The sequence below is a fragment of the Aythya marila genome (genome assembly GCF_965140915.1).
Source record: "Aythya marila genome assembly, chromosome: 16".
NCBI lineage: Eukaryota > Metazoa > Chordata > Aves > Anseriformes > Anatidae > Aythya > Aythya marila.
In genome coordinates, this window is record NC_139057.1 from 926,105 (window position 1) to 952,219 (window position 26,115).

The 26,115-nt window shown below is 50.0% G+C and overlaps 3 protein-coding genes across 8 annotated transcripts; 1 reads left to right on the forward strand and 2 right to left on the reverse strand.

Annotated features, from left to right (window-relative positions):
- Positions 1–1,703: 1,703 nt before the first annotated feature.
- Positions 1,704–12,337, reverse strand: KIF3B (kinesin family member 3B). Of its 3 annotated transcripts, none has more exons than XM_082773505.1 (9): positions 12,282–12,337; positions 6,893–8,331; positions 6,194–6,295; positions 5,384–5,506; positions 5,154–5,272; positions 4,805–4,918; positions 4,009–4,114; positions 3,623–3,801; positions 1,704–2,582 (listed from the first exon to the last, which is right to left on the reverse strand). In XM_082773505.1, the coding sequence occupies exons 2-9, from the start codon at positions 8,273–8,275 to the stop codon at positions 2,573–2,575; spliced, it is 2,136 nt and encodes a 711-aa protein (XP_082629631.1). In that variant the 5' UTR covers positions 8,276–8,331; positions 12,282–12,337; the 3' UTR covers positions 1,704–2,572. The 3 variants fall into 3 exon arrangements, with proteins under 3 accessions (XP_082629631.1, XP_082629629.1, XP_082629630.1); XM_082773503.1 differs by having other exon boundaries at positions 1,704–3,354; XM_082773504.1 differs by lacking the exon at positions 12,282–12,337 and adding an exon at positions 8,566–8,595 and having other exon boundaries at positions 1,704–3,354.
- A 250-nt stretch (positions 12,338–12,587) lies between these two features.
- On the reverse strand, positions 12,588–17,278 carry POFUT1 (protein O-fucosyltransferase 1). The gene is made up of 7 exons (XM_082773655.1): positions 17,074–17,278; positions 16,843–16,964; positions 16,168–16,350; positions 15,458–15,570; positions 14,820–15,012; positions 14,311–14,553; positions 12,588–14,186 (listed from the first exon to the last, which is right to left on the reverse strand). Exons 1-7 carry the CDS (start codon positions 17,192–17,194, stop codon positions 13,998–14,000), a joined length of 1,164 nt encoding a protein of 387 aa, XP_082629781.1. The 5' UTR covers positions 17,195–17,278; the 3' UTR covers positions 12,588–13,997.
- Positions 17,279–17,346: 68 nt separating this feature from the next.
- PLAGL2 (PLAG1 like zinc finger 2) lies at positions 17,347–25,894 on the forward strand. Of its 4 annotated transcripts, none has more exons than XM_082773651.1 (4): positions 17,347–17,385; positions 19,507–19,725; positions 20,913–21,307; positions 22,226–25,894. In XM_082773651.1, the coding sequence occupies exons 3-4, from the start codon at positions 21,045–21,047 to the stop codon at positions 23,445–23,447; spliced, it is 1,485 nt and encodes a 494-aa protein (XP_082629777.1). In that variant the 5' UTR covers positions 17,347–17,385; positions 19,507–19,725; positions 20,913–21,044; the 3' UTR covers positions 23,448–25,894. The 4 variants fall into 4 exon arrangements, with proteins under 4 accessions (XP_082629777.1, XP_082629778.1, XP_082629780.1 ...); XM_082773652.1 differs by having other exon boundaries at positions 19,507–19,656; XM_082773654.1 differs by lacking the exon at positions 20,913–21,307.
- The last annotated feature ends 221 nt before the right edge of the window (positions 25,895–26,115 follow it).

The window sequence follows — 26,115 nt, forward strand, 5'->3', positions numbered from 1 at the left end:
TTCTGTTCCATTTCAGCCTCCTATAGCTTTTGCAGGTTGAGTTTTCCAATCTGTGTTTCAACAGAACAGAAACAACCTAAAACCTGGTGCATGTTAAACGCTGCGGGTAGAAGAGAGGTAGAAGAATAGATCCAGCTGTACAGGTGCCTCTCTGGAACTTGGCAAGCGCTCAGTGTGCAGTGAAGGCAGGCCTACTACAGCTAAAAAAATAAGAGAAGTTTGATCTGATCTGTGTAATGCACCAGTGTAATCCCAGGTGCTATCACAGAGGTATGCGTGTGTTTCAGAAGAGTCAAGCAGCATGCAAATATTTTTAAAAAGGCACTACTTCTATGTTAAGGATTTTAAGAAAGTGCTTTAACTCCTACACTTCAGTGTCATGTGGTGCTTGCTCCTGGGGACAAGGGGCTGCTTTTGCTGCAGGTCACTTTAAAAAAAAAACAAATCCCACTATACAGATCAGAGCAAAGATGAGAAGGATGTAAAACATTCCTATGAAAAAGCTGTGACTGCGCACCAGGTCCAAGGGCCTCTTCCAGGAGTCTGCTGGATTTCCTGTCTTTGGCTGTTAACCTGCAGGAAGCCCAGATGGTTCAGATAACAGCCAGAGGCACGCAAACTTGGCAGGAATGTTTCTTAAAAATTTCAACACAGAGTTCAGTACGTTTTGTAGAGCTTAAGACAATGTATTTTATCTTAATATCAGTGCCACCGAGTATCTGGTCAAGGGTACGTCCATCAAAATGAGAATCTAACAGCTTCTGTAACAATCTGGGATTGCCCGTGAACACGCTAACCAAATCTCTACCCACTGCTCCGATTTAAATACAATGACTAAATATGCAATTTTATTCTTTTTCCACCTCACTGAGTTTCTTTTACCTTGCTAATGAATTTCTACAGAATTAAAAGCAGAGCCTTTCCGACATATTTACCAGCTAGCTTATCAGTACTAAAAAGAGAACGGTTTGGGTTTGCACTGTGATTTCCACTGTACCAGTCCTGCCACAAGGGGAGTTTCCAGCATATGAGTGTAACGTAGGATTCCCTATGGAACAGAAGTAACTGAGGCAGTGTGCGCATGTGCAAACACACGTGGCTGTGGATGCAGCTTCCCGTGAAACATACACGTAGGTATGGACATACAGGCGTCTATATTACCTTGCTAGTACAGGTTGTAGAACCCCCTTGTTTCACTTCAGTTCTCTGAGCACTTACAGCATACAATCATCTTTTAAAATGTCAAGGTACAGAATATTATGTGCTAGGGAGAGACGGAGGAGAGGGAAGAGAAGTTGACGTTACATTATACAACAAGAGCTAAGTAAAAGGCTCTCTGTACACAAACAGTGCTTTATAAAAAGGAAGATTATACCAGCTTTCCATCTTCTGCTTGAAATTTGTCTGGTGATTCTCTCTCGGTTATGGCCAAACTCCTCTTTCCTCCACCAAAACTAAAATATGTGTGTGCGTGTGTATTGATCTTGTGATCCAGAAAAGCACTCCATGAACCAGAGCAGCTGACTTGGAGTTTTTCGGGGCCCACCTGGGCAGCTGGCTCACCGAGGCACCATGCCCGCAAGATGCAGAGGTGAGCTGTGCTGAGTGTGCAGTTCCTTCTGCTCATGGGGGTCAGACACAATGGAGTTCTCCAGCCTGGATGAAGTCACTCAGCAGTTACATAACGAGCACACAAGGCAGAGTCCATATATCAGAGCATTTCTAAAACCAGGCAAGTCCTCATACACTCACACATGTCAGTCTGGAGAAAGTCATCAGTGAAGGAGAGGAAATAGGTAAAAACATTCATAGGGTGACAGGCAACAGCAACCAGGAAAAATAACATCCCAAGTCTCAATATACAATGAACTAAAACTTACAAATGAGCTGCGAGACACTAGACAGGGACACCTTACTCTGTCTTCAACACGGCAGTTCCATCTCCCTCAACCCCGCCACACAAGCCTGCAGCATTACAGCAGCCTGCTTTAGTCATAGGGCAGCTTGCAGAGAGACCATCAAAAGCAGGAGTTCTTCCTCCCTTGTTTTCAAAGTACAGCCCCTGGATTTAATGCCAGATTCCATTACCCAGATTCGGTTACGTGTGCTTTTGCTCCCACCGGGCCCTGCATGCTCCAGGAGGTGCAAAGGAAAAGCTTCTAACGTGACCCGGGTGAGGCACAAGGGGTACCGTATGCTGAACCTCCTGAGACACTTAGGAGGGGCCACACTCACAAGAACAGTGCGCTCAAAAGCCAGCTTCTCATTAAGGTGCTCTACTTTCCACCCAGCTTACGGGGGAGAGCAGAGCCAGCCCTAGGAGCCTGCTCGGCAGTTAGCTCCATGCCAACGCCACATTTCCTGTGAACAGGGGGAGATTTGAGCAAATGGCCGTGCGCCGCCCCCCGTTCAGGCTTGGTGTGGATACTGGTGTCAAATGCCAGGGGTAAAGATGGAAGCAACAGAGAGGAAGAAAGCTGTGGAGCTGGCACTGGTATGCAGATGAATTCTTTGACAAGGTGGTTCCTGTTGGTAGGGGTGAGGTCTGCAGGAGGTCAGTTTGGAGGAGCTCTTACTTACGCCTGTAAACAAGTAAAGGACTTCAATTTCTATTGCTTCCTTTCTACCGAGTACAAAGTTGCTTTCAAGACCCCTTCTTGTCCTACAGTTCTAAAGGGAGGCACAGCTATCTGGTGGTGAATACATGCTGACAGCTGCCATTCTGCCTGGTCAGACCAACTTCTTAACCCCAAAGGATGATGCCAGCCTTTCAAGCAGGAAGAGGAAAAACTGTGCACCTAGTCAAGTTTGGATAAATCCTTTGCTTTTTAACCTCATTTGGTTCTCACTATGAAGCTCTGGAGCCGTGGTTCTGTTGAGATGACTTTCAACTCTGTCTTCTTATTGCCCAACAGCAAAAAAGCCCAGTGCAGCAAGAGGGCTAGTGCAGAAGGAGAGACGGTGATGCTGTGAGGTGATCCCCATGCTTCCCATTGCTTCTAATACACTGTAACGTACCTCATGCATTTCTGATTTCCTAACTAAAATCTGTTTCCCACAGAGGCCAAATGCTGAACTGCAAGCACGTATCTTCCTGTGGCTCAGTGCACCTGGACTGGCACAAGTCAGTTAAACAGCAAAGAGGCCACCTCCAGGGGAAGGGGGTTGGAGTCTGGCTGGGAGGTCTCTCTGCAGGTTTTTACTTGTCTCTGCTCTCAGAAGGCAAAGGCTGTTCACGCCCTGGAGAGGAATTGCTGGTTTTACTTTGGAACCAGCCCTCGGGACTGTGGGTAGAGCTGAGAACTATGGGTGCCTGCTGAAGAGGATCCCCCTGATTTCCTTCCAGTTTTAGGCCTGAAGAAGTAAAAATGAAAAAAAAAATAAACAAAAAAAGCCCCAACAATGTCACCTGTTACTCATCAAAATTAAACTTCCAATTTTTTTTACTGGATTTATACTCTAATCAGTCTCATCTTTCTCTACTGTCCTACGTTCCCTTCTCTCTCTATCTCTGCTTTACAGCCACGTTAGCCATAGCTTTACTGATGAGAACTGCAGACAGACAGCAATTAGCTTTGTCCCTTTGCTGCTGGCTAGTCTGCTTACTAAAAATTCAGCTCACCTGGCTTTTGGTTTTTTATTTGAAGTGCTCTCAAAGGTCGAAGCATCCACCTGTATCTCATCTTCATCCTGCAGAGCTGCTTCTAGAGCAGCCTGAACTTTGGGAGCGATGGCTGGTCCTTCATAGTCTCTTGTTGTTCGGCTGGGCATGTCGAGTTCCAGTAATACAATATTCTCTGCCTGGGAAAGTAGAAGCAAAATCAAAGCCTGCATGTTTTCATGCAAATAGTTTCTTTTCCCCCCAAAGCATATTCTGAAGTACTTTATAAATCTATCCAGGACACTGTAAAAATGTACGTCCCATAGAAGAACTAACAATCCTCTGAAATCACATTCCCCTGACCAGGAAGGCGAACATTTGAAAGTTGTCACCATGTCTGGACTTACCCTGTACCGAGCTTCTGGACGAATCATCATGGACGTCCTGGCGTGCTGGCTTAGTGGCCTTTTGTATCCTACAGCAGACACCGGTCTTTTCATCATTTGCTGGTTACTAGAGAAACACAGATACTCAGTCTATTATACACCAGAACCAAAAACTCTTCTTGGAATTTATGAGCTACAACATCTGCAAATTCCACATGGAAATATGTTTCAAGAGAGCAAAAACAACCTAGATTGCATTTCCAAGAACAGCTCTCAGCAGTCAGTCAACAAGATAAAGCAGTTATCCCTTGTCATCTGTTCCCTGCACAAAGCAGGGTATCTCTATGGTTTTTGTTGTTGTTTTTTATCATACAGACCACAGATGCACTTGGTTGCTCCCTGCTTACCAAATTTGCTTTAGAGAACTTCCTCTGTAGAGATTCAGGATATACCCACAGCTCTCGCATAATAATTTTTGAGAGCTTTCCCAACTCATCTAGGAAACAAATACAATAGGAATTTACTGCTACTTCAGTGGTGTGTGGAGAATTACGTATATGCTACATATAATTACTGGGCTCATCTAGAAGACAAATCTTAATCTTCCAAGAATTTTCCTAATTGTGCATTCCTATTTTATTCAACCTACTCAGATGAATAATAACTTTGTTTTATAATTCAACAAGAAGCTAAGAAGTTGGAGGGCCATTTTATATCCCCAGTTCAATCCCCTGTTGGGGTACCTTGTTCTTAGTAACTAGAGGGTCTTTTGTGACCTGTAACTAGATCCTACGTAAAAGATTAGAAGTACACTCACTCCAGCCGGGTGATGGGATGCAGTTTCCACTGGTCTTCCTCTTCATCAAAGAATGATCTGTTCATGATCTTATTCTTTTCTTCCAAAGGAATAAAGTTTTCAATAATCAAGTGCCTACATAAAACCACAACAATGGGAAATACACAAGAAACACAATCAGCAGACAATTTTCTCTACTGCTCCTCTCGCACTGACTTAATATAGCCGTGGAAAAGGAGGAATTTTTTGGCTTTCTCTTGCTGCAATCTTGTTCCACAAGCATGTGCAGAACAGTCCTTCCTTTCACTCCCCCCATAAGAAACCGTCTCTGTTGAAGTTAACTGACAGGAAACGAAGTGACGGGACTTACTTTAGCTTTAGTTCCCTGGTAAGTTCATTCTGGGTCTGCTCCAGTTCCTGGCGCTCCTTGATGTGCTCTTCTTGGAGATCATGGATCTCTGCCTTCACAGCTTGCAGCTTGGAAAATAACTGGAACAGACAACAAGAGCTGAAGTCATAACTTGCCAATGTTCCTCTCAGTTTCACACACAAGTTGGTTTTATTCCAAACCCAGTGGACATGAAAGAATTTTCTTTTTACCTTTTTGAGTTTTTTGGTCTTTATGTCCACCTCTTGCTGAAGAGAACTATAGGTCTCCTTCAGCTCTAGTGTTTCCTCATCCCGACTTTCCATCTGCTGCTGGATTTCTCGCTCCCGACGTTTCTGAAGAATGTGATGTACAATGTTAGGGACCACAATTGCATTGCCACCTCCAGGCTGACACACATGAAACCAACACTTCGGATGTTTTTACTTCCCTGGGTTCCAGGGCTTTTGCTTTAGCTTCTAGTTCTTCCTATCTCTTGCCTTAGAAATACCAGAAGCATTAGCTCTTCTTTGTCTTTATTTTGGTGAAGGGTCTATTGGAATCAGATAGGGTGAGTAAGCGCTCAGGTTTCAATTAAAGGACTGAAATGTTGTGGTTAGATTTTTTTTTAAATCTATTCATACTAATCATTGCACTTAATGAATTACCATCAGAAAATGCGTAATAGAAAATAAGCTTCTGTCACATAGTAAACACCCCTTCCCTTGAGTTAACAGTTGAACTGTCACTCCCTGAGGCCTTCCAATTATTTCTTCACTTACAGACATATCCAATTAAGATGGAATATAAATCTTTAATGGGAAAAGCTGGAAGAAAAGTATTATAAGCCTTATCTACATATTTCATACAACAACAAATAGTACACAAGCCCTTGACCCTTTTTTTGAGATTTATGATTGCCATTTAATCAATTTCAGGGTTAACCCTGTGCAAACTTTCTTACCTTTCTCCTGATACAATGTTTTATAGAAGTTCCACAGCAAGGCTTTTTATACAAAAATAACAAATGTTCTTCCTTGTACCTGTTCCGCAATTTCCTGTCGTTTCTGTTCCAGGATTTTCTGCTGTTCATTTGTATGATCCACAATATTTTTTCCTCCCACCAGAAGTTTGCTTTCCATTGCCTGAAAGAAAACACGGTCATAAGTTTCCCTCTCAGTGACCAGTTAACAAGTCTTTTCCACAGGATGTGACTTTCTCTCATTTACAGACAGCTTCACGAGGGCAGCCCTCTCTTAAGTTACCTGCTATGAGCATTACTATTTCTAACAATTCCTGTAAAACTGTGGGAGAAATGAAACAGTAACTTGCTTGGAATTACACACTGCTGTAACGTGGCCAATCTGAAGAACGAAAATGTGTACTCTCATATAAAATCTTGTTAATGATCTGTTGCAGAATGAAGCTTTTTTTTTGTGCTACAGCTTGCGAAAAGATGCATCATCACATTTCATTGTGATGATTGCTTAAGATCTTACAAGATCAGCATATAAGAACAATGCAGCAACTCATGAATATTGAGGTTCCTAATTAATGGTGGAAACAAAGGGAATTTCAACTTCTGTCTAGAAACAGTTTATTTTAAAATCTGATTAAACACAAACCACTATTCTGGAAACTTCTTTTGAAATACCTTTCCTAACTGGGAAACCTGCTATTCTCCCCACACCCTAAATAAAGTGCTTTAAAAAGTATGAAAGTATGACGAGGAAGAATTCTACCTTGATTTTAGCACTCAACATTTCTGTTGCTTCCTTCTCTCGTCTCAGGTCCTCCATTTTCTTTTCCTTCTCTTTCAGCAGTCTCATCTTTTCTTCTGCTACCAAGCTGTGATCCTCAACAATGGCTTTCTTTTCAATCTCCAGCTTTTCTTGTTGCTCCCTCCAATAGTCATCTTTGTCGTCTCCTTCATCCTCACCCTCTTCAGTATCCTCCTCCTCTTCCCCACCCTCTCTTCTCCTTTCCCTCCTCTTTCTTTTCCCAATGGACCGTTTTTCCAGCTGTGCCTTGAGTCGAGCAATTTCTTCCTGGAATTCGCGTAGCAGAGCATCCTTAGGATCCTCATTCACTCTTGGCTTGTTCTTGATGTTTTTGGCACGATTGGCATACCTTAGTGTTGTAAGAGTCTCCTCTACGTTGTAGGAGGCAGGGCCTATATTGGCCACCATCACAGTCTTGGCATTGCCACCTAACGAGTCTTGAAGTAACCTAGTTAGCTTTGAGTCCCGGTATGGAATGTGTGTGCTTTTGCCATCTACTAGGGCAGATATCACGTTGCCCAAAGCTGAAAGAGAGAGATTGATTTTAGTAGCTTCCTTTAACCTTTCCCCCTGTGCTCCAGTCTTAGCTTGGCGCTCACTGCCCGCAAGGTCTACCAGGTTGAGTTTTCCGACACGGATGTGATTCTCTCCATCAAGTCCCAGCTCGCTGCATTCAATGGTGATCACAAAAATGGCGTGAGATCGAGAGCTGTGCTCGTTCATGTTGGTGGCACCAACTGAGCGATTTTGGTTTCCCACATTCATGACGTGCTCTATCTCTTTGACACTTTTTGTAACAAAGGAGGACAAATCCTTAACATACACACCTGTATCCGGCCTCTCTTTTAACTCCAGCCGTTTGGATTGATCCTTTGATAACAAGTCTCTGATTTCTTCTTGGTATATTTCCAAGTAAGAAGCTCTAACTAGGTATTGCTGATTTTGGGATCTAGAGATGTGGGTGAAGATGTGATCAAATGAATTGGGGATGACACCTCTTTTTTCGGGATCACCACGCACCCCCTCCATCGTGTATGTTTTCCCCGTTCCAGTCTGCCCATACGCAAAGATTGTCCCGTTAAAACCTTGCAGCACAGAGTCCACGAGAGGTCTGAAGGTCTCATCGTAGAGTTCAACCTGCTTGGAATTCCAGTCGTACACAGCATCGAAGGTGAAAGTTTTAGGCAGTTCATGAGATGTTCCCCGCGGATTCTTCACTGAGACCTGCCCTAATTTGACATCCACGTTAACGACTTTTTCATACGAAGCCACCTTCTCTTTGCTGTTCATCGGCCGGCATCGTACCACCACCCGAACAGACTCAGAGCTCTTTAACTTAGACATGACAGCAGGGCTGTGGCTGGCGTGTTCTGATCAATGGCTGATCCAGTGCTAGAAACCTAGAACAGAAACAAGGAAGGCATATATGAAGGCAGTTTGCTGCACAGAGCCAATATTTGACTCATCTATTCAAGCAGAATTTTGCATTACGTTCTGAGGGATTTTGAAGAATAACAATTAAAGACAACATAAAAATTAAAAAAAAGGCCTGAGCCAAGACAGTATTATTTTACCAAAGCCTGTCAGTATCGGTTATACAGGCTCTGCTGCTAAGAATCTTCATCAAATCTCACCTTTGCAGTTGGCAGAGATCCTCTTCTTGACCTTTAAAAATAATAACGCTTTTTAAACTATTTATAAAAATGATGTAACTCCTTGCCACTGATTCCCTTTGCAGCTTAGCTTTTTGTTTTAAGTCCTGTGCTTTGAAAATCCAGCACAGACCTGCTCTGTCCATATTGCTCAGAACGCAGCTGCAGGCTCATGAAAGGAAATCAGCCGGTGATTCACCTGCGTGCTTCACCTACCTACCAACAGTCGAGAGATTACAAAACACAAATATAGTATTTTCAGAGTTGCCTCTTTTTACGCCTCCTACGTATTGACAAAAACATCTCATTTTTATGAGGCCACCTTTATATTACAGTCTTCTCACACGTGATGTGATGTGATGCATCATCAGGACCATCCTGACACAAGAGGTTTAGAACCTATGCCTGGGTTTTCTTTAGTGACAGCGGTTCCCTGGAATGCTGCCCAAATGCTTTTATGTCCTGTGCACTAAAACTTTTAAAGTCACTTTCTGAAGCCTACCTACAGCATAATAGATCTTTAATTGGGCTACAGCAGCTGCGAGGCTTCAAGACAAAATCATTAAATGGTTCGTCCATTTCCAGGCATCCCACCCCCAAACGTTCCGTTTCCACACCTGGGAAAACTGATGTTACTTTTACTTTTCTGTCAAGTGAAGGAACATAATGGTTACCCCAAAGTTTTCCCACATCTCTAGCTGGCTGCAAAGTAGAGCGTTACGGCAGCCAAGCGTAGCAGCGTTCCAAGGCTTGCAGATACTGTAAGCCAAACCAGCCAGGGGACCAAATCACCCCAGTGAGCTGGACTCCAAAATCCGTTGGCAGCTAAGAGAAGCATTAAAACAGAGGTGGCATTTCCAGCCTGTATCCAGCTGAGAGTAGAAGGGAAAGCTCTAGAGGTGGAATGACCCACGGTACGCCTCGCCTAATGCTCAAGCAGTCAGAGGACATGAGGGTGCGAAGCGGACACCTGCCAGGTTTGCCCTTCTCAGCCTTCTGAAGGTGAGTTGAAGCTCCTTCCATATCACTTCCAAACATTTCATAAAGCTCGCAGTCCTCTGAGGCCACCCTCGTCTTTCTCTAACGTGCTCGCCCCCTGGGACAGGATTCTGCAAACCAATGTGTTCCTCAGCTAGAGCTCGTGCATCTGCTTTTATAGGAAACAGAAAACAACCCTGTGTGCCTGAGAGCCTTCAAGCACAACTGTTCGCACAGACCTATGCTATTGTTTTTCTTTCAAAAACACACTTTTAGGGGGATTTTCCATAAAAGCCAGCTCTGCTCATGCATGCCAACCACACCGCCTGCACGCCACGCTCCTGCTCTGCTGCACCCGCTGAGCGGGGACCACCGGGCTCACAAGGCTCAGCGCCAGCCTGGAGGCACGGTGCACAAATCCAGCTCAGGGACCCGAGCCGCTGATGACTCCGGGCTGCAGAGGAAGACACGTGCTGCTGCATTTCCCAGCAGTTGGCACCACGAGCTGCCATTTAAAACAGAGCACAAGGACTGCGTTGCTGCTAAAGCGGCAGCCTCACACTGAAGATCTCAATGGTACAGCTCGAGAAATGCAGTGTGATTTCTAAGAAGTTTATTTTTTTTTTTCCAAATCCATCTTTCTACCAGCTGGATCTGCAGCAGCCCATGGATTTAGTCTGTTTTTACTCAGTAACTGCATGTCTCCAGAGAGCTTCTCAAGTAAGGTGACAGAGAACTTCAAGAGCAGAGCTAGAGGACTGAAGAAGGAAGCAGAACGCTCCTATCTCAACGCCCAGACTGCAGATCTGCACTACAAAGAATAGCACAAGAGGAACAAACAAACATGTTGAAGAATTGTATGGAAACCTCAACACGACCTTCAGAATTTCCTTGCTGCTGTGCAGGGAAGCGCCTCGCTCCCTCGTTGTTCCCATGAAAGCATTTAGAAGTTACCAGCAGGAAGACGAGGAACGTGCGTGGGGCTGCCCAAACTGGACAATCATCCAGAAGTGCTCAACAACCCGCACGCTGCACTGGAACCATGACAGGAATTTGGGATTGCAACTGAAGAAAAACATTTCCCTCCTAGCTGACAACTCCAAATAAAGATGACCTTATTTTCTGGCCCACAGGGAACATGTATTTTGGTATACCAACAGAAAAGAACACTTGAAATGGGGACAAGTCTTGCAGAAGCAGAAAAAGCAACTCTCTCTCTACTCATCATGAGTAATTATATATATAAATGTGTGCTGTGCTTCTGTGATGCTTCTCCTTCCCCACCTACCTGAGATATTCCTACAGTTCAAGTTCACAAGAGACAAGCTCACAAAACAAGCAGCGCGTCATTTATCTGCATTGCATGGGGAGTGTACATACTGGCAAAGACTCAAATTAGGCACAAACTCTGACAGGAGGAGCCTGGTCCTATTTTATATAATTAACATCCAAAATATAACATTGATGAGAAGGGCAGCTTGCAAAAGAGATGCTGACTAGGATTAAATGATGAAGATTAAGTTAATCTTCACATTGGTTGCTTTGTTTTTCAAGAGCACACATTGCTGTGCACATACTCACCTGGGAGTTAAAAGTGAAATGTCCAGCACCTGTTCTGTTCAGATTTGGCAACACATACCTTTAACAAAAAATGTGCTGCATGTTTGCTGCTCCTCTGGGTGTATCTCAGCAATATGAGCTTCCTAAACTTTTGATGCATTCCCCCGTTTCACTTGCAAGTCTCTTTTTATAGACCCAGATAATTTATCTTACCCTCGATGTGGGCTATTTTCATAACAACCTATCACGAATCATCTCCCCTTATTTTAGCTGCTGGTGTGAAGCTTCCTGAGGGAGCACAGCACATCAAATCACGTTTCTCCCCGGCCTCACCCAGCTGCGTGACCAGGAGCAGAACCAGTTGGTGGTGTTTGTGCTCACAGAAACTCTCCTGCAAGGACGGAGCTGGACAGGGCCTGCCCAGAGGGGCCTGGCAGCGAGACGCGGCGCAGGCTGCAGCACCACAAACTTTTGCACCATGGGGATTCCTTCATACAGGGAGGTCTCAAGAGACCCGGGTCAGTCCCCTGAGCATCCTTTTGGGTCTCAGGGCTGAAGGAATGTGTTGGAAGATGGCTCCACGTAACCAAGGTGGGGAGCAAAGGGAGCATTTGAGTTCTTTTCTACGACAGCAGACTGCTCCTGAGGAAATGAGCCCTGCCGCGGGCTGGCTGTGGGCTAACGCGGGCTCTTCTGGTCGGGATATTTGGCAGCGAGGTCGTGGCACACCTGGGCGACCCCAATGCCTCGGCCCTCACGAGGCTTCCCCGCATGGGGTGCGGAGATCTGGGTTCAGATCTGGGGAATTTTGGGGCTCGGTGCCCAAATCCTCCCCTGGCACCTCCCAGGCACCACCCTGAGCCCCCCTGAATCCCACCGCCGCTCCCCCGTGTGAACCTTCCAGGTACCGGGAGGGGCGACGATGCCCTAGGGCTCAGCCCCCCCCGTGCCTCTCAGCCCCTCCTCGGGCCCGGTGCCCCCCGACCTCCCCGCAGCCCCCGGCCACCGCCCGGGGCCAACCCCCCCCAGAGCCCCCGCTCGCCTCCCGCTGCCGGGCACCGCCCGGGAGCCCCCGACCCGGGCCTGGGCCCACCGGGAGGGACCGGGGGGGGGCGTAAACGGGGACCCCCCGGGGCCGGGCCGGGCCGCGCTGCTCTCACCTGCGCCGTCACCATGGAGCCCCGCGGCCGCCTCCTCCCGCGGCACCGGATGCGGCGGGGCCGGAGCGGCGCCGCCTCCCCCCCCCCCCCGCCCCGTTCTCCGGTCACTTCCTTGGCAACGCCCGCACCCGCCCCACGCCGCCGCTTCCGCAGCGCCATCGGGCCCGGTAGGCCCCGGAGACACCTCCCCGGTGGGCCCCGGTAGGCCCCAGGCCCCCCCCCGGTAGGCCCCGGTAGGCCCCAGGCCCCCCCCGGTAGGCCCCGGAGCCCCCCCCCAAAAGGATGCGCAGGGCAACGGCATTGCCTACAAAAGCTCTTTATTGTTAGAAAAATACATGTTTTTTTTTTCTAAAAAAAATCCTTTTTTCTTCCTCTCCCCCCGCCCACCCCCGGGCAGCAGCGGGGGGCCGAGGCACGGAGCCGCCAACCTGCTTCACAGCACGGGGAGGGAGGTGGAAAGTAACAGCAGGAACAACAAAAACCCCAAAATGCCAGAATTAAACCCAGCGAACTGCGGCAGAGGCGGCTGGCCCCGTACCACAGCCTCACGAGCAGCACTATCAGGAATTAACCCCAGTTCTGCAGTCTGGATTCAAAAAAAGGTGACAGGAGGACAAAAGGCAGTGGGCGCTTTGAGACCTGCTGCTGAAGGCCCTGATGTGGTGCCAGAGGTACACGGATAGATAAATGCTGGGGCAAACTGAAGCTTTTTGGTGGTTTTGCTGTTTCGCCATTAGCTAACACTGTTCAGTTCGCTGTGCTGGGAAGCAGCCCTACCACCAGGGGTTCTGCTGTCAGAGGGGTTACTTTTACAGAGTACAGAAATCAAAAAAAACCAAACAGACACCATTAACACGGACCTAGGTAAAACATGCACCAACCCACGCTACAGCTACGGCAGGACCTTTAGCTTAAAAACAATTTCTAACAGACTTCCACCTTACATCAACAGCTACAAAACCCTAAGTCCCCAACTCGACTACAAAAAATCGTCCATCCACGTCCCTCCAAAACCCTTCCCCAGTTCAATACAGAGACCATCTGAACACGTAACTGTAATGAGTGAACGCGCTGCCACCAGGCTTCTCTAGCACTGCTGGAGATCGAGGCGTTGCTCCACAGCCGCCCACTCAGCACTGCTGTGAGGCAGGTGTGGAATCTCCCGCCACAGGGAACGGAAAGTGAGGCACCGAGGTGATGTGGGTCCAGCAAGGCAACAGCTGTACCCGATAAAACCCAGATATTATTTCCTATCCTGAGCTTTATCTTTTCAGGACCATGATATTTCTGACAATACTTTGCACTTTAAAAGAACTTACAGTCAGTTCTGGACAATGAGAAGCTTCTCAACAGCTCCAGATAAAAATTACTAATGGTAAAAGAGAGGAAATCTGAGCAGCTTCTTTGAAATTGTTGGCACACCCCCAAAAACGAGGATGGAGAGATATATAAATTACATCATAAGAACTGTATATGTATAGTTTCCAGTTTCCTATAAACTTCATGATTTAAAATTTCTTTTCTGTCTGGTATCGCCCTGGAAACACAGAAGTGAGGTCAGACAGAAGAGTGACTGTGAGGAGTACCCAGGAGCTGGAAACAGCCCTGCCGCAGCCCGGCAGCGTGCTCTGCACAGCACAGAACACCGTTAGCACACGAGTGGTCCCCCAGTGAGGTACCACGCTCAGAGAACTATTGAGCCCGTTCCTCTTTCGGTCAGAATTCATCCCGTAACCTTGGCGGGTGATCCATGCCAAAAAACGAAGAGGGTTTTCCATGCACGTCACGCTCTCTTTTTACAAAGGCAGTAAAGGAGGAGACACAGTTCCCGATGAAGTGATCGGACTGGCCGAGGATATACAGATCGATCTGAGCCACCTCCGGCTGCAGGCTCACGACTTTGACCTGCAGGGAAAAGCAAGGAAAGTAAATCAACCCAGTCACCTGTTGTTACAAGCCAAATGTCTCAGCATAATACCAGCTTTTATTAAAGCACTCCTGCTGGAATAAGATTTATCCTTAGCTTTACCTTTCCTTGGAAGAACTGCTGTATTTCCTTCGTGTAGGGCTCGGAATCAGTGGCAATATAAACAGACTTAGCTTCTGTCTTCTTCACCCAGAGCTTGAGAGCACGTTTGATCTCTTTGAGGTCCGGCAGGCACATGTCCATGGTGAGGGGCACAGCAGTGTTTCGGTCATAGCCCACGCACTGAGGTGATGCCATGAAGTGAGCCCCGGCTGTCCCGTCCTTTAACATGTTACAAGCATTTTTCTGTTGGAAGAAGAGAAAACATCACGTTTGAACGGAAAGGCTGCAAGAACACACCAAGAACACGCTACCAAACCCCCCACCCCTTCCAGCAGCGTTACGGTCTGTCTGCAGGAGGAATCCCAGCAGCATTCCTAGCAGCAAAACGCAGCAGTTACTGAGTGCAAGCAGGTTCAGGCTCCCGTCCCAGAAGGGCAGCTTCTACTCCAACAGCTTTTCCATGGTGTCAGCCACCCAACTACAGCAACGAGCCCCGCGCTGAGCCATACCCAATCCGAGCCGATCCTCAGGTGAATTCCTACAAACGGCCTGACCAGCAGGGAGTGGATGTAGGCGTCTCCTTTCTTCACCATCTCATCAGACCACTCGATGTACTTCTGCAGGGGGCGGTGCTCCTCTAGGACCGGGAACTGGGCTGGAGCCCCAGGTAAGGCAAGTACGGGGTGCTCGGATGGTGGAAACCTAAGGAGAGGAAGAAAAAACCACAAAAAAGTCAAACAGATGGGAGTTTAACAACCTTGCACACACAATTTTGCACAAGGACTGCTGAGAACAAGTTCTGTGAAGGTAAGAACAGCCTGAGACATACAGCACCTGCTGCTCCGGATTTACACAAGACAGATCCGAACCATTTTGCTGTGAGAACAGAATGGAGCAAAACTCCGACAGCACATTTAGCCTCCCACCCAGTAACAAATTCACTAGTGTTCTTTGACAGACGAAAAGGTAAGAATCCAATACACGTAACAGTGAGCTACCTAGCAATGACTGCTTACATTTTCATCCCAGGCTAGAGCAGTTGTCACCCAAACATATCAACATGACTAAAGTCACTCGTGGCTTTGTTTTCCCGAGTTAATCTAAATGCCTAGAGCATCACGCCAACAGTCCTCCAGCTTCTTGCTACCTTTGGATCCACTGGTCCTTGTATGCAGGACTGAAGGAGATTCCCTTGAAGAGTTCAGACTTATCAAAATCCACTTTGAACTGATCCCAGAACGGACCAAAGGGATTTCCATCCTGCAAAGGAGAGACAAGTGCTCGCTCAGTGCACGCGTGGGGTCTGAGAGTGAGCTAACAAGATCCCGGGCTGCAGAGCCAAAGAGTTCCTCCGTTACAGGCAGAGCACAGAGGGAATATAACTGCCTGCCTGTCCCTTATCAGTTCCAAGGGAAGGAGAGAGTGAAACATTAAAGAGAGTTAATTGAGAACTAATGCAAAGGCTGCTTTAAAAGAACAAGAACACCGCAGTCATTAAATGTTTTGAAGGTTACTCTAAAGCTGCAAAATTATACCACAGACAGGAACCAGGCAAAGACCAGTAGGAGATGGGCATCATTTGTTCCAGGTTTGCTTTCCTGACAGTCGCAATCAGGTCAGAAGAGGTAAGACCCATTTACACAAACAGCCTTCCTGAACCCCGGGCATTTGCTGGCAATTCTTTGGAAGAATTACAAACAATTCTTTGGAAGAATTGCCAGGAAGGTGCAGCAAGGCACGCAGAGCAGCAAAAGGAACAGCACTCGTGGCGATTCGGGGCCGTGCCTGCAAACGGAGGAGCCAGCCAGCCCCAAATGCCTCCAGCGAGCCGTGCTGTGAGGGGCAGGGTGCCCGTACCTTCATGGGGCAGCTGCTCCTGTCCGCGCTCCTCTGCGCCGCCGCCTCGAAGCAGTAAGCCACGCGCTGCCCGGGCGGCCAGTGCCGTGGTGCCAGCTCTGCCATGAAGTCCTCGAGGCTGAGCACGCGGTGGTAGCGCAGCAGCGGCTGCAGCTTGAAGTACTGCTCGTACGGCACGTGCAGCTGCGGGCGGCGGGCACGGCCTCAAGTGGAGCCCCAGTACCCCAAGGCCAGGCCCGGGACCTGCCCCCCAGTTCCCTCCGGTGCTCCCCCCTCTGTTCACCCCAGTCCCTCCCCCCCAGTTCCTTCCCCCAGTCCACCCCATGCTCCCCCCCGGTTCCCTCCCGGTCCCTCCTGGTGCTCCCTCTGCACCCCCCTGGTTCCCCCCAGGTCCCTCCCAGTGCTCCCCCCAGTCCTCCCCCCGTTTCCTCATGGTGCTCCCCACCAGCCTCCCCCCGGTTCTCCCTCTGGTCCCCCCAGTTCCCTTTGGTACTCCCTCCCGGTGCTCCCCTCCGGTTCCCTCCCGGTTCTCCCTCTGGTCCCCCCATTTCCTCCCAGGTTCTCTCCCAGTGTTGCATCTGGTCCCTCCGGTTCTCCCCCTGGTTCCCTCCGGTGCTCCCCCCCGCTGCTCCCTCCGATCCCCCCGTTTCCCCCCCGTTCCCCCCCGGTGCTCACGTTGGTGTACGGCGGCCGGTGGTGCCGGTACTCGATCCACGGCGGCACAGCCAGCGTGCGGTTGAGGGCCCGTGCGAAGGCGAGGGCGCCCAGGAGGTGCTCGGCCTGGTTCCCGAACCGGCCTGAGGGGAGGGAGGAGGAGGAGGAGAGGAGAGGAACGGGCCTCAGCCTCCGCCACACCGGGCCCCGGCGGCGGGCAGGGGCGGGGAGGGGGCGGCGGGAGGGCCTCACCCATGCAGGGGCAGTACAGGAGGTACCCGGCCGCGTCCCAGGCACCGGCTGCCAGCGGCGGCAGCAGCAGGAGGAGGAAAACGGCGACGGGAGGAGGAGGAGGAGGAGGCGGCGGCGCCATGGCGGTGGCGGAGGAGGCCGGCGGGAGGCCGCCCCCTTCCCGGCGTGCCCCGCGGCGCGGCCGCTCTAGCGGGGCGCGGGCACCATCGAGGCGGCGGCGGCGGGCGCTGACGTCACTCCCACAATGCCCCGCACAATGGGGCCGCCGCGGCCTGCGCCGGAGCCGCGCCTGGCGGGGCCCGGGGGAGCGGGGTGAGTGCGGGGGGGGGGGAGGGGCGGGGCGGGGGCGGCACCGGCTCCCTCCGGAGCCCCCCCAACCCGCACCGGCTCCCTCCCGACCTCCCCCTCCTCATCCTCAGCCTCCTCCCGGGGCTGCCCGTGCGCACCGGGGGCGGCACCGGGGGGGGTCCCGGTACCGGCAGCGCCCCCCCCCCCCCCACACACACCCCCGGGGCCTCCCCTCAGGGCCGGTCCCGGGCTGCTGCCGCCATTGCCTGAGGGGCACCGGGGAGGCCTCAGGGCCGAGCTCCCGGTACCGGGCACCGGGCAGAGGCTCGGGGGGCTCGGTGGGGACAACCCCGGGGGGCACCGGGGGGCTCAGGGCGGCAGCGGGGCCGTGGGTGGGGGGAGGGAAACGGGGCGGGGGCAGCAGGTGCCTGAGGGCTGCGGCTGGGTGCCTGTAAACGTTACTAATGACAGTTAATTATGGTAATTAATTATGGTAATGATAATAATAAATTAGTGGGAAGCGGCAGCAGGGAAGGGGCAGCGAGGATTTGGCTCAGCGCAGGGGCCGGGCTGAGCTCCCGAGCTGCAGCCCCTGCCCGGTGCTGGGCTCCCACCGGCTGCAGCTCTGCGGGGTCGCCGCCGGGTTCTGCCTGAGCAGGTTGGGGCTTTAACGACGTGGGGAGGCTCAGCAAAGCTGGCCGGGGGGCTCAGCTGGCCGGGGGAGGGAAAATTACAAAGTAAGAGGCTTTGCAGCAGGGTGAGCCCCTCTGTGGAACAGCTGGGCCAGGGCTGTGCAGAGGGAAGGGGATGAGGGGGACCCGGGGCCGACCTCACTGGTCCCAGCGTGAGTGTGAGCACAGCTGCCTGCGTGCGGGAGGAAAAGGGGCAGCGCTGCAGCAGCTCCTTAGCAGCAGGCAGAAGCCGAGGATGGAGAAATGCAAACTGCACAGCGGAGAGGCACTTTAGAAAAGAGGAGCTGCAGCTGCAAGGTGTCAGCCAAGCCCTCGTCCCACCATCCCCACCACAGCGCAGCTCTGCTGTTGCCCAGGTCAGAGACCCGACCCAGGTCCCTTTCGGTGTTGCCCGGTGGTTTTTAACCTGGGTCAGCTCCCCCATGTGGTTCCCAGCACGGCTCTGTCACCGGAGGGCTCTAGGGGCAGGCACTGCGCAGGTACTCAGTAAGGAACCATGCCTGGAGGGGGTTTAACCGCTGGAAGAAACGGTCAGAGCAGGTGGGGGACTCCATGGCAGGGGCTTGGTGTGAAGCCGGAGAGGTTTTTGTAGAACTGGGACCTGTCTCACTGCGTTCTGTGCACTGACAGCTGGCTGGGATCGCCCACGGTCCGTCCTTGCACGCTGCCTTCCAGCTTTAATTCGCACAGACCCGACGTGCACAGTGAAATATTTCCTGTGTGTTGGCAGCCAGTGGGAATCCAGCCCTCAGGTGGATCCTGTTTTTTTTCCAGCTTGTTCACTGACAACCTCTCAACCTCTGTAGAACTGAAAGAGAGGAAAATTCTTCTGCTGGGAGTTTTCTGTAACCATCCTATCTGAGGTTCCTGGAGCTTTGTAGCCTGGAAGTGTTTTTCAAGGACTGCATAAGACAAACAGGCTCCTGGTGCTGGCACCGCTGCTGTGATGGAGCACAGGTTAAGTGTCTCCACGCAGCGGTGACTGTTACTCTCTGCTGGCCACAGAGTTTAGGGAAGTGCTGCTAAGAAAGCTGTTTTAAATATGAGCACAGAGATCACACCGAGTTTTTAGCCAGGTGTGAGTTGTGTTGTTAACCTCCCAAAGCTCCCTGTCACGGTGCTTACGCTGTTCCTTTTAGGTGAACCAAGCTGCTAAAGAGTTTTCCTTGCTACTATGCCAGAGCCTCATCTTGTGGGCTTTTTTTTTTCTTTCTCACTCTGCAGCTGTCAGCGTCCTGCCACTTGCCTTTAGAATTGGAAACAGACTCAGTAGGCCGTGTCCTTTTTCTTGTGAGAATCTCACGGTTTGTAGGGAAGGTTCATGAAATTTAACAGTAATCAAATACCGAAATTACCAGGTCTTAATTCATTTGGATTTTTGCTCTGAAGGCAACAGGTGGTTTGTGCACCTTACTGTTAAAGGCAGCAAAGTTGAAATTTTGTCTCCTTTCAGGTAGCCTTGAAACTGGCACAGATGGCCGAGCGTGTTCGGAGGGAAACAAGCAAATACCTGGAGGAAGTGGCAGAGAGACCTGGAACGTCTACGCAGCCCTGAAGCAGGAGACAGAGAACATTCACCACGTTCAGCACCCATCATACAGAGGTGAAATACCCGCAGCCCTACACGCCAGCAAAGACCTCTCCGAAGCACGGGATTCCTGCAGCCTAAAGGGTAGGGGCAGCCACCACGCCGCGCTGCGTTGTACCAAAGCGGCGCTCAGCAGGCCAGGTCCTTTTTCCTTGCGCTCTGCCTGCGTGGATTCAGCCTGCCCAAAGCTGAATTCTGTTCCTAGCGGACGTTTCCACACCTCCTGCACAGGACGCATTGTCTTGGAGCCATCCCGTTTCCCGGTGTTCCCCGCCCCGAGGGAACGGCTCGGGTATGGCGTTGATTGTGCGGCTGCCGTTATTGTTGTTTCAGCTATTTATAACCCTCGGCGGGGCACTTTCTTCATGGGGGTTGGTTAGTTCCCTCGTAGTTGCACATCCTGCCCGCAACTGGCACTCTTGTTGATGTGCAGGCAGGAAGTTCCTCCCTCTGAAGCAATCATGGAGCGAGAAAGAGCTTGAGGGCTCGATGCTATTTTAAGAAGTTTCTTAGGTAGCTAAACTCAGTGAGAGCTTTTCTGAGGTTTCCATCCCATCTCACCACGTACTGGTGTAAGTGCTGGTAGAACCTGCCAGAAATGCAGTACTGTGCCAACGAGACAAACACGACTCAAGACCAACCTGCTAGCAGAGATCAGTAGAGATTTTCTTCTACATTAAAAGCCAGCAGAGAATCACCATAGATTAAGAGGATGCGGGAGGTGCGTTTGGGTGAGTGGGTGACAGTTTGGAGTTCCATAGCGATGGATAAGAGCATGAAAGAAAAAAAATGTTTTAGAAAATGGTCTTGCTAGTGCAGCGTGGTGGTAGGAGAGTGGCTGAAAAAAGAAATAAGATCTTAAATTTCTGGTCCAGGGGAGCAAAGAGCAAGAGCAAGGGAGAGTAGCCATGAAGAAGGTGAAAAAAGGGGATGAGCACGGTCTGCAAAAGGTGCTGGGAAAGGGCAGGTATTTAAAGCTCCAGAGACACACCCACCTATTTCAGGAGAAAATGCACACAGCAGGTAACGCTGGCTCTCAACAGTTGCACAAACATTGTTCAAAGAAGCTTAACATCATTTTATTCAGGGAGACGGAACAGAGGGTAAGGGAGGAAAGAACCAGGCGTGTTCTGGAGCTGGGAATTTCCCACCTCTGTGAACGTGCAGCGCGAGTGCCTTCGTGCATTTGTGGCACTTGCTGATGCTCACCCGCGTTCGTGTGCTCAGGTGGAAGGTGCAGGGGGTTAACACCAACTCTTCTGTGATTCCAGATGATGATGTTTTGCTGTTAAGGCAGTTTGGTCACAGAGGGCTCCAACTGAAACCGCACCCAGGCAACATCACGGCAAGACGCCAGCAGGCTCGAGTTCTGCTTGACATGGCCACGTTCCACTAGGCCTGCCATGACGGCATTTTTTCCCGGTGTTCCCAACTGGATTCAAGATGCAAAGCAGGAGGAGGAAGAGACAGGCTGGAAATTAGTTCCCAGGCCAAGAGGTGAAGAGACCGCAAGTCAGGGAAAATGCCACTGTGAAATATCAGAGACCTCCTTCACTAATGTGGACAAGCTGAGAACTCACACGCTTTCTCATACTGAGCAGAGACCGTACAACTGCCCCCAGCTGCACTGTGGCAAAGCCTTTGCTTCTAAGTACAAGCTGTATAGGTAGGTAACTGCTGAGGGCCTCTGCAGAACAATGCTCCTCTGCCAGAAGAGAGGGGAAAACCCCTCCGACATGTTTTTTTGATTGAATTTCTGAGAAGGTGGAGGAGGGGGAATGCCCTTGTTACCTTGCGAAGCAGTTGAGTCCCAGACATTACCATACTTGGCATCTCTTTAAGCACCTTCCAGAGAACCTCAGATAATACTTTATCCTGAGCTCAAGACGTTTTCTGTTTTACTAAGGAGGAAATTGAAGCAGAAAGTGAAGTTCACAGATTAAAAACCAAAAAGAAAAGCAAGAATAGCATTCACATTTCCTAAGCCCTGCCTCTGTAACTTTAATCAGAAGTATTTCTATGGCACTATTGCTCTAGCATGAAGAAGTAGAGCTCCTATTTCCGTACTGAAATGTAGAATAGTTAAATGATGTGATCGTTAGGAACTTGAAGTGATGAACAGTGTCAGAGCGTAAGGTACCAAGGTAAAATCAGTCCGCAGTGGCTGTCAACAGACATTGCCACCACCCGGTGCTTCCTGATGACGTGAAGCCATCTCATCAGCGGACGAGCATTTCTTGTCCCAAACTGCTACGACTTTCTTTGTCCTTTCCCCCTTTGGTAGCCTCAACAGAGAGCAGGAGCTGAGTAGGTGACTGAAGTACCCGTCCGCAGAGGTGACGCGTTCTAGGGAGGCCAGGAACTGCTGAGACAGACCCTAACCGTGGCTCGAGATGTTGTGCTTCTGTGCCTGGAGAGTCGCTGCTGCCCGGGCTGTCAGTTCAGCACCGCTCGGCGGCGTTAAAATGCCCCCTGGGATTTCTGTGGCGTACAGTGTAGGACGCAAGGAACGGTTTGAAAAAGTAGCATGTGTTCTCCTAGGGCTTGGCCGCTAGTCTAAACTTTCCCGCTTTTCTCCCAAAAGGCATATGGCCACTCACTCTGCTCAGAAGCCTCATCAGTGCATGTACTGCGAGAAGATGTTTCACCGGAAAGATCACCTCCGCAACCACCTGCAGACCCACGATCCCAACAAGGAGGCCCTCCACTGCCCTGAGTGCGGCAAGAACTACAACACCAAGCTCGGTTTCAGGCGGCACCTGGCCATGCACGCGGCTGCCAGCGGTGACCTGAGCTGCAAGGTGTGCCTGCAGACCTTCGAAAGCACCCAGGTCCTGCTGGAGCACCTCAAAGCTCATTCCAGGAGGGCTTCTGGCGGGGCGAAGGAAAAGAAGCATCCGTGTGACCACTGCGACAGGCGCTTCTACACCCGGAAAGATGTGCGGAGACACTTGGTGGTGCACACGGGACGGAAGGATTTCCTGTGCCAGTACTGCGCTCAGAGGTTTGGGCGGAAGGATCATCTGACCAGGCACATGAAGAAAAGCCACTCCCAGGAACTGCTGAAGATTAAGACGGAGCCCGTTGACATGCTGGGGCTCCTGAGCTGCAGCTCGTCTGTAGCTGTGAAAGAAGAGCTGAGTCCCGTCCTGTGTATGGCATCCAGAGACATGATAGGTGGTAAGAGCTTCCCTGGCATGCTGCCCGTGGGCATGTACAGCACGCATCTCCAAACCATGCCAAGCTCAGGAATGCCCCATTCTTTGGTTCCTAATTCTCTTCCCATGGGAATGAGTTATCCTCTGGAGTCTTCTTCTCCCATCTCCTCCCCACCGCAACCTCCTCCAAAGTATCAGCTTGGATCTACCTCATATTTGCCTGAGAAACTACCCAAAGTAGAGGTGGACAGCTTTTTGTCAGACTTCCCTGGCAGCCTGTCTCTCTCATCTGGTGAGCCTCAGTCCTCTTCGCCTCAGCCACCCCCCCTGGATGAGGCTTTGCTTTCCAAGAGCCCTGCTAACCTTTCAGAGGCTCTCTGTGCTGCTAACATGGACTTCTCTCATCTTCTTGGCTTCCTCCCCCTAAATCTTCCTCCTTGCAATCCACCCGTGTCTTCAGGGGGATTGGTCATGGGCTACTCACAGGGGGAGACGCAGCCACTGCTTACCACTTTGCAACATCAACCTCAAGAATCTCCTGGAGCTGGGGCCTCCCTGAACTTTGGGCCCCTTCATTCATTGCCCCCCGTCTTCACCTCCAGCTTGAGCACAACCACGCTGCCACGTTTCCACCAGGCGTTCCAATAAGCTGCAAATAGCACTGGAGAACAGATCTTTCGGCCACCCTTCTGTGGAGAGCCTTAAAAACGCACAACTCTTCCTTCCCTTTGGGGTGCGAAAGCTTTGCAGAGCTGTTTCAGCCAGGAGGTTCTGATCTCTGGAGGGAGCACTTGTAGACTGGAACGGCAGAGATCCCCGTGCGAGTCCCAGTCCTGTACAGCAGAGAGTTTTCAGCTAATAGACTGGATATATTTTATCTAATTCTTAATCTGTGAATCAGGAGCCACACTTAGCACTGACCTTCCCTGAGAGCCTGGAGCGACGTTCCTCTTTGGGAAGGGCTCGTCCCTGAGAAGGAGTTGAGACTCTTTCATCCGGGGCTAAACTTTTGAAGAGTCCAGCTTCCATTTCATGTTATGACACTGCAATTCTGGCAAAACAGCCGATACCTTCACACGGAGAAGGAGAAGTCAGGACGCCCGCTGTGTATGAAGCCAACGGGGAAGAGGCTGTCCTTCCCCACTACCTCTCATCCCATCACCTCGTACAGCTTACTCCACCGAATCCAGCTTACTCCACATCAGTGTTAAGCACCGAGACCGTTTACATGGTGAATTCAGCTACGTCTCCTCGTTCCTCGTTGCGGAGCCGTTAGGTTAAACTCATTTCAGTGACCTTTGTTTACACAATGCAAATCTCTTCCCACCGTTACAAACATAGGAGGCACCAGGATACACTGGCTTTATATCTGGTGTAGCTAGAACACTGTTTACACGAGGAAGTCAGGTTGCACTGATTTCTCTTCACTTATCACGTTCTTCCCCCATGGGGAAATACACTGCTTTTTCGGACCATTTCAGCCCCTGCCACTGCAGGCAGCAGCTCCCTGTGTATTTTCTCTGACTATCCACGTGTCAAGGGGATGGAGCAGCTCGCAGAACTTAGCTTGTTTTTGTGGTGTGTGGATAAAGCCCTTTTAAGTATCTCCCGCAGGCAAACAGATCGTGCATCTGTTCTGGAAACCAAAGCATGTGAAGGAGCTGGGTGAGGAGGGGGCAGCAGCACTGAGCACCGTCCGACCAGGCACGGGTGGGAACGAGCCTCAGGCCCCCACTCCACGGGTTCCCTTGAGATGAGGAACAGAGTACGAGTTTCTAGTGTTTGGTTTGTTGTTTGTTGGTTGTTTTTTTGTTTGTTTGTTTGTTTTGTTTTTTAACCACAACAGTTCAGTGAGGTCAGTACCCTTCTGGCTTATCTACGAAGCAGTCTCAAGAGATAGATTTTTATTTTTTTTTAAACCTCTGTCGTAGGGTGATAACAGCAAGGAGTTGGGAGGAAAAATTGGTCCCAGCTTCATTTACACTCTGGTACTGTACTTGAAGCATTTTTCCCAACACTAATAGTTGCAACAAATGCTGAGAGTTTGGGCCTGCAGTCACCCTTCCACTTTGGATTTGGTTCCACTGCCCTTTTTGTTCTCTCTTTTTTTTTTTTTTTTTTTGAGCCTTGCCTCTTGAAGTTCTGCTTCCCTTGCTCCCTGCCCCACCTCTTAAACTCTTCCCCGGACTGTCTCCCTCCCGAGGGCAGGAGGGTTACACTGCTAAGTGGCAGCGAGCTGCTGGGTGTCATTTAGCATTGTCTCGTCTCCTGCTCTCATTTTCCTGGGCACTGGTGTTGAAGCAATGACACGTGGAGGTCACTCACCCTACAGTAGTCCATGTTTGTGATTACAGACGTGCAGATCCTTGTACCTCAGCATGCAGGAACCACTGTAGGTAATATAAACCAGGAAATCTGTCAGTATTTTTCTCTATAAATCCAGAAAATGCAAAATCTACCTCTATTCTGTTATCTCAGCTCCTTCCGTGAAGCCAGATGCTGCCCTTGCTCAGCTCCCCAGAGCACCCCCACTGCAGTCAGGAGTTACCTTCTGCTGGGCCACCGATCCCACAGCCTGACATCAGCCGTGCCTCGTGTTTCATGGGCTTGTCCCCGTTCCACTTTACCCACAAATTTTATTTTAATTTAGCTTAGGAATTCCTCCCAGAAGGGCTGTTTAGCGATCCATTGATTCTCCAAACCATAGATCATTTGTTTTTGGTTAGCCAGCGATGCTGCAAATAATACTTTTGTATCAAAATGTAATATAAGATTTATTTACCTCAGCAATATCCTGTGGCAATGATCTCCCCGAGTTAAATGCAGTACTTCCTTTTCCCCACCGTAAACGTTGCCTTTCAAAGTTCAACGAGTGCCTTCTTGTTCTCTAACATAGAAAAGGTAAATAGGGCATTGCAGCTAGTCTTCTGTTTACCACCACTGAATACCTCAGTCCCCTCTCCTACCGCTTTTCTCTTGGCAAACCGAAGAGTTCCTCACCGTTATCAATAATATGCAAGCCTTACCCCTGTCTTCAGCTGATTTTTTTTTTTTTTGAGAAATAAATGGCCAGAACTGATCACTTACTGCAAGTGAGGATTAGCAGAGTTACGCGATGCCATCGCACACCTTCTTCTTCTTCCCCTTCCGAGTATTCAGCTTTCTTGCTTTTTGCCTGCATTGTACTCTCAACAGATGTCATCACTGGAATTCCTTTAGCAGCGGTAGCTAAACTTAGAGCCAGGCATCTTTTTCCTCCCAGTAGTCTGTCAAAGAATAAATGGAATTCATTTCACTATTATTTGCATGTGTGATT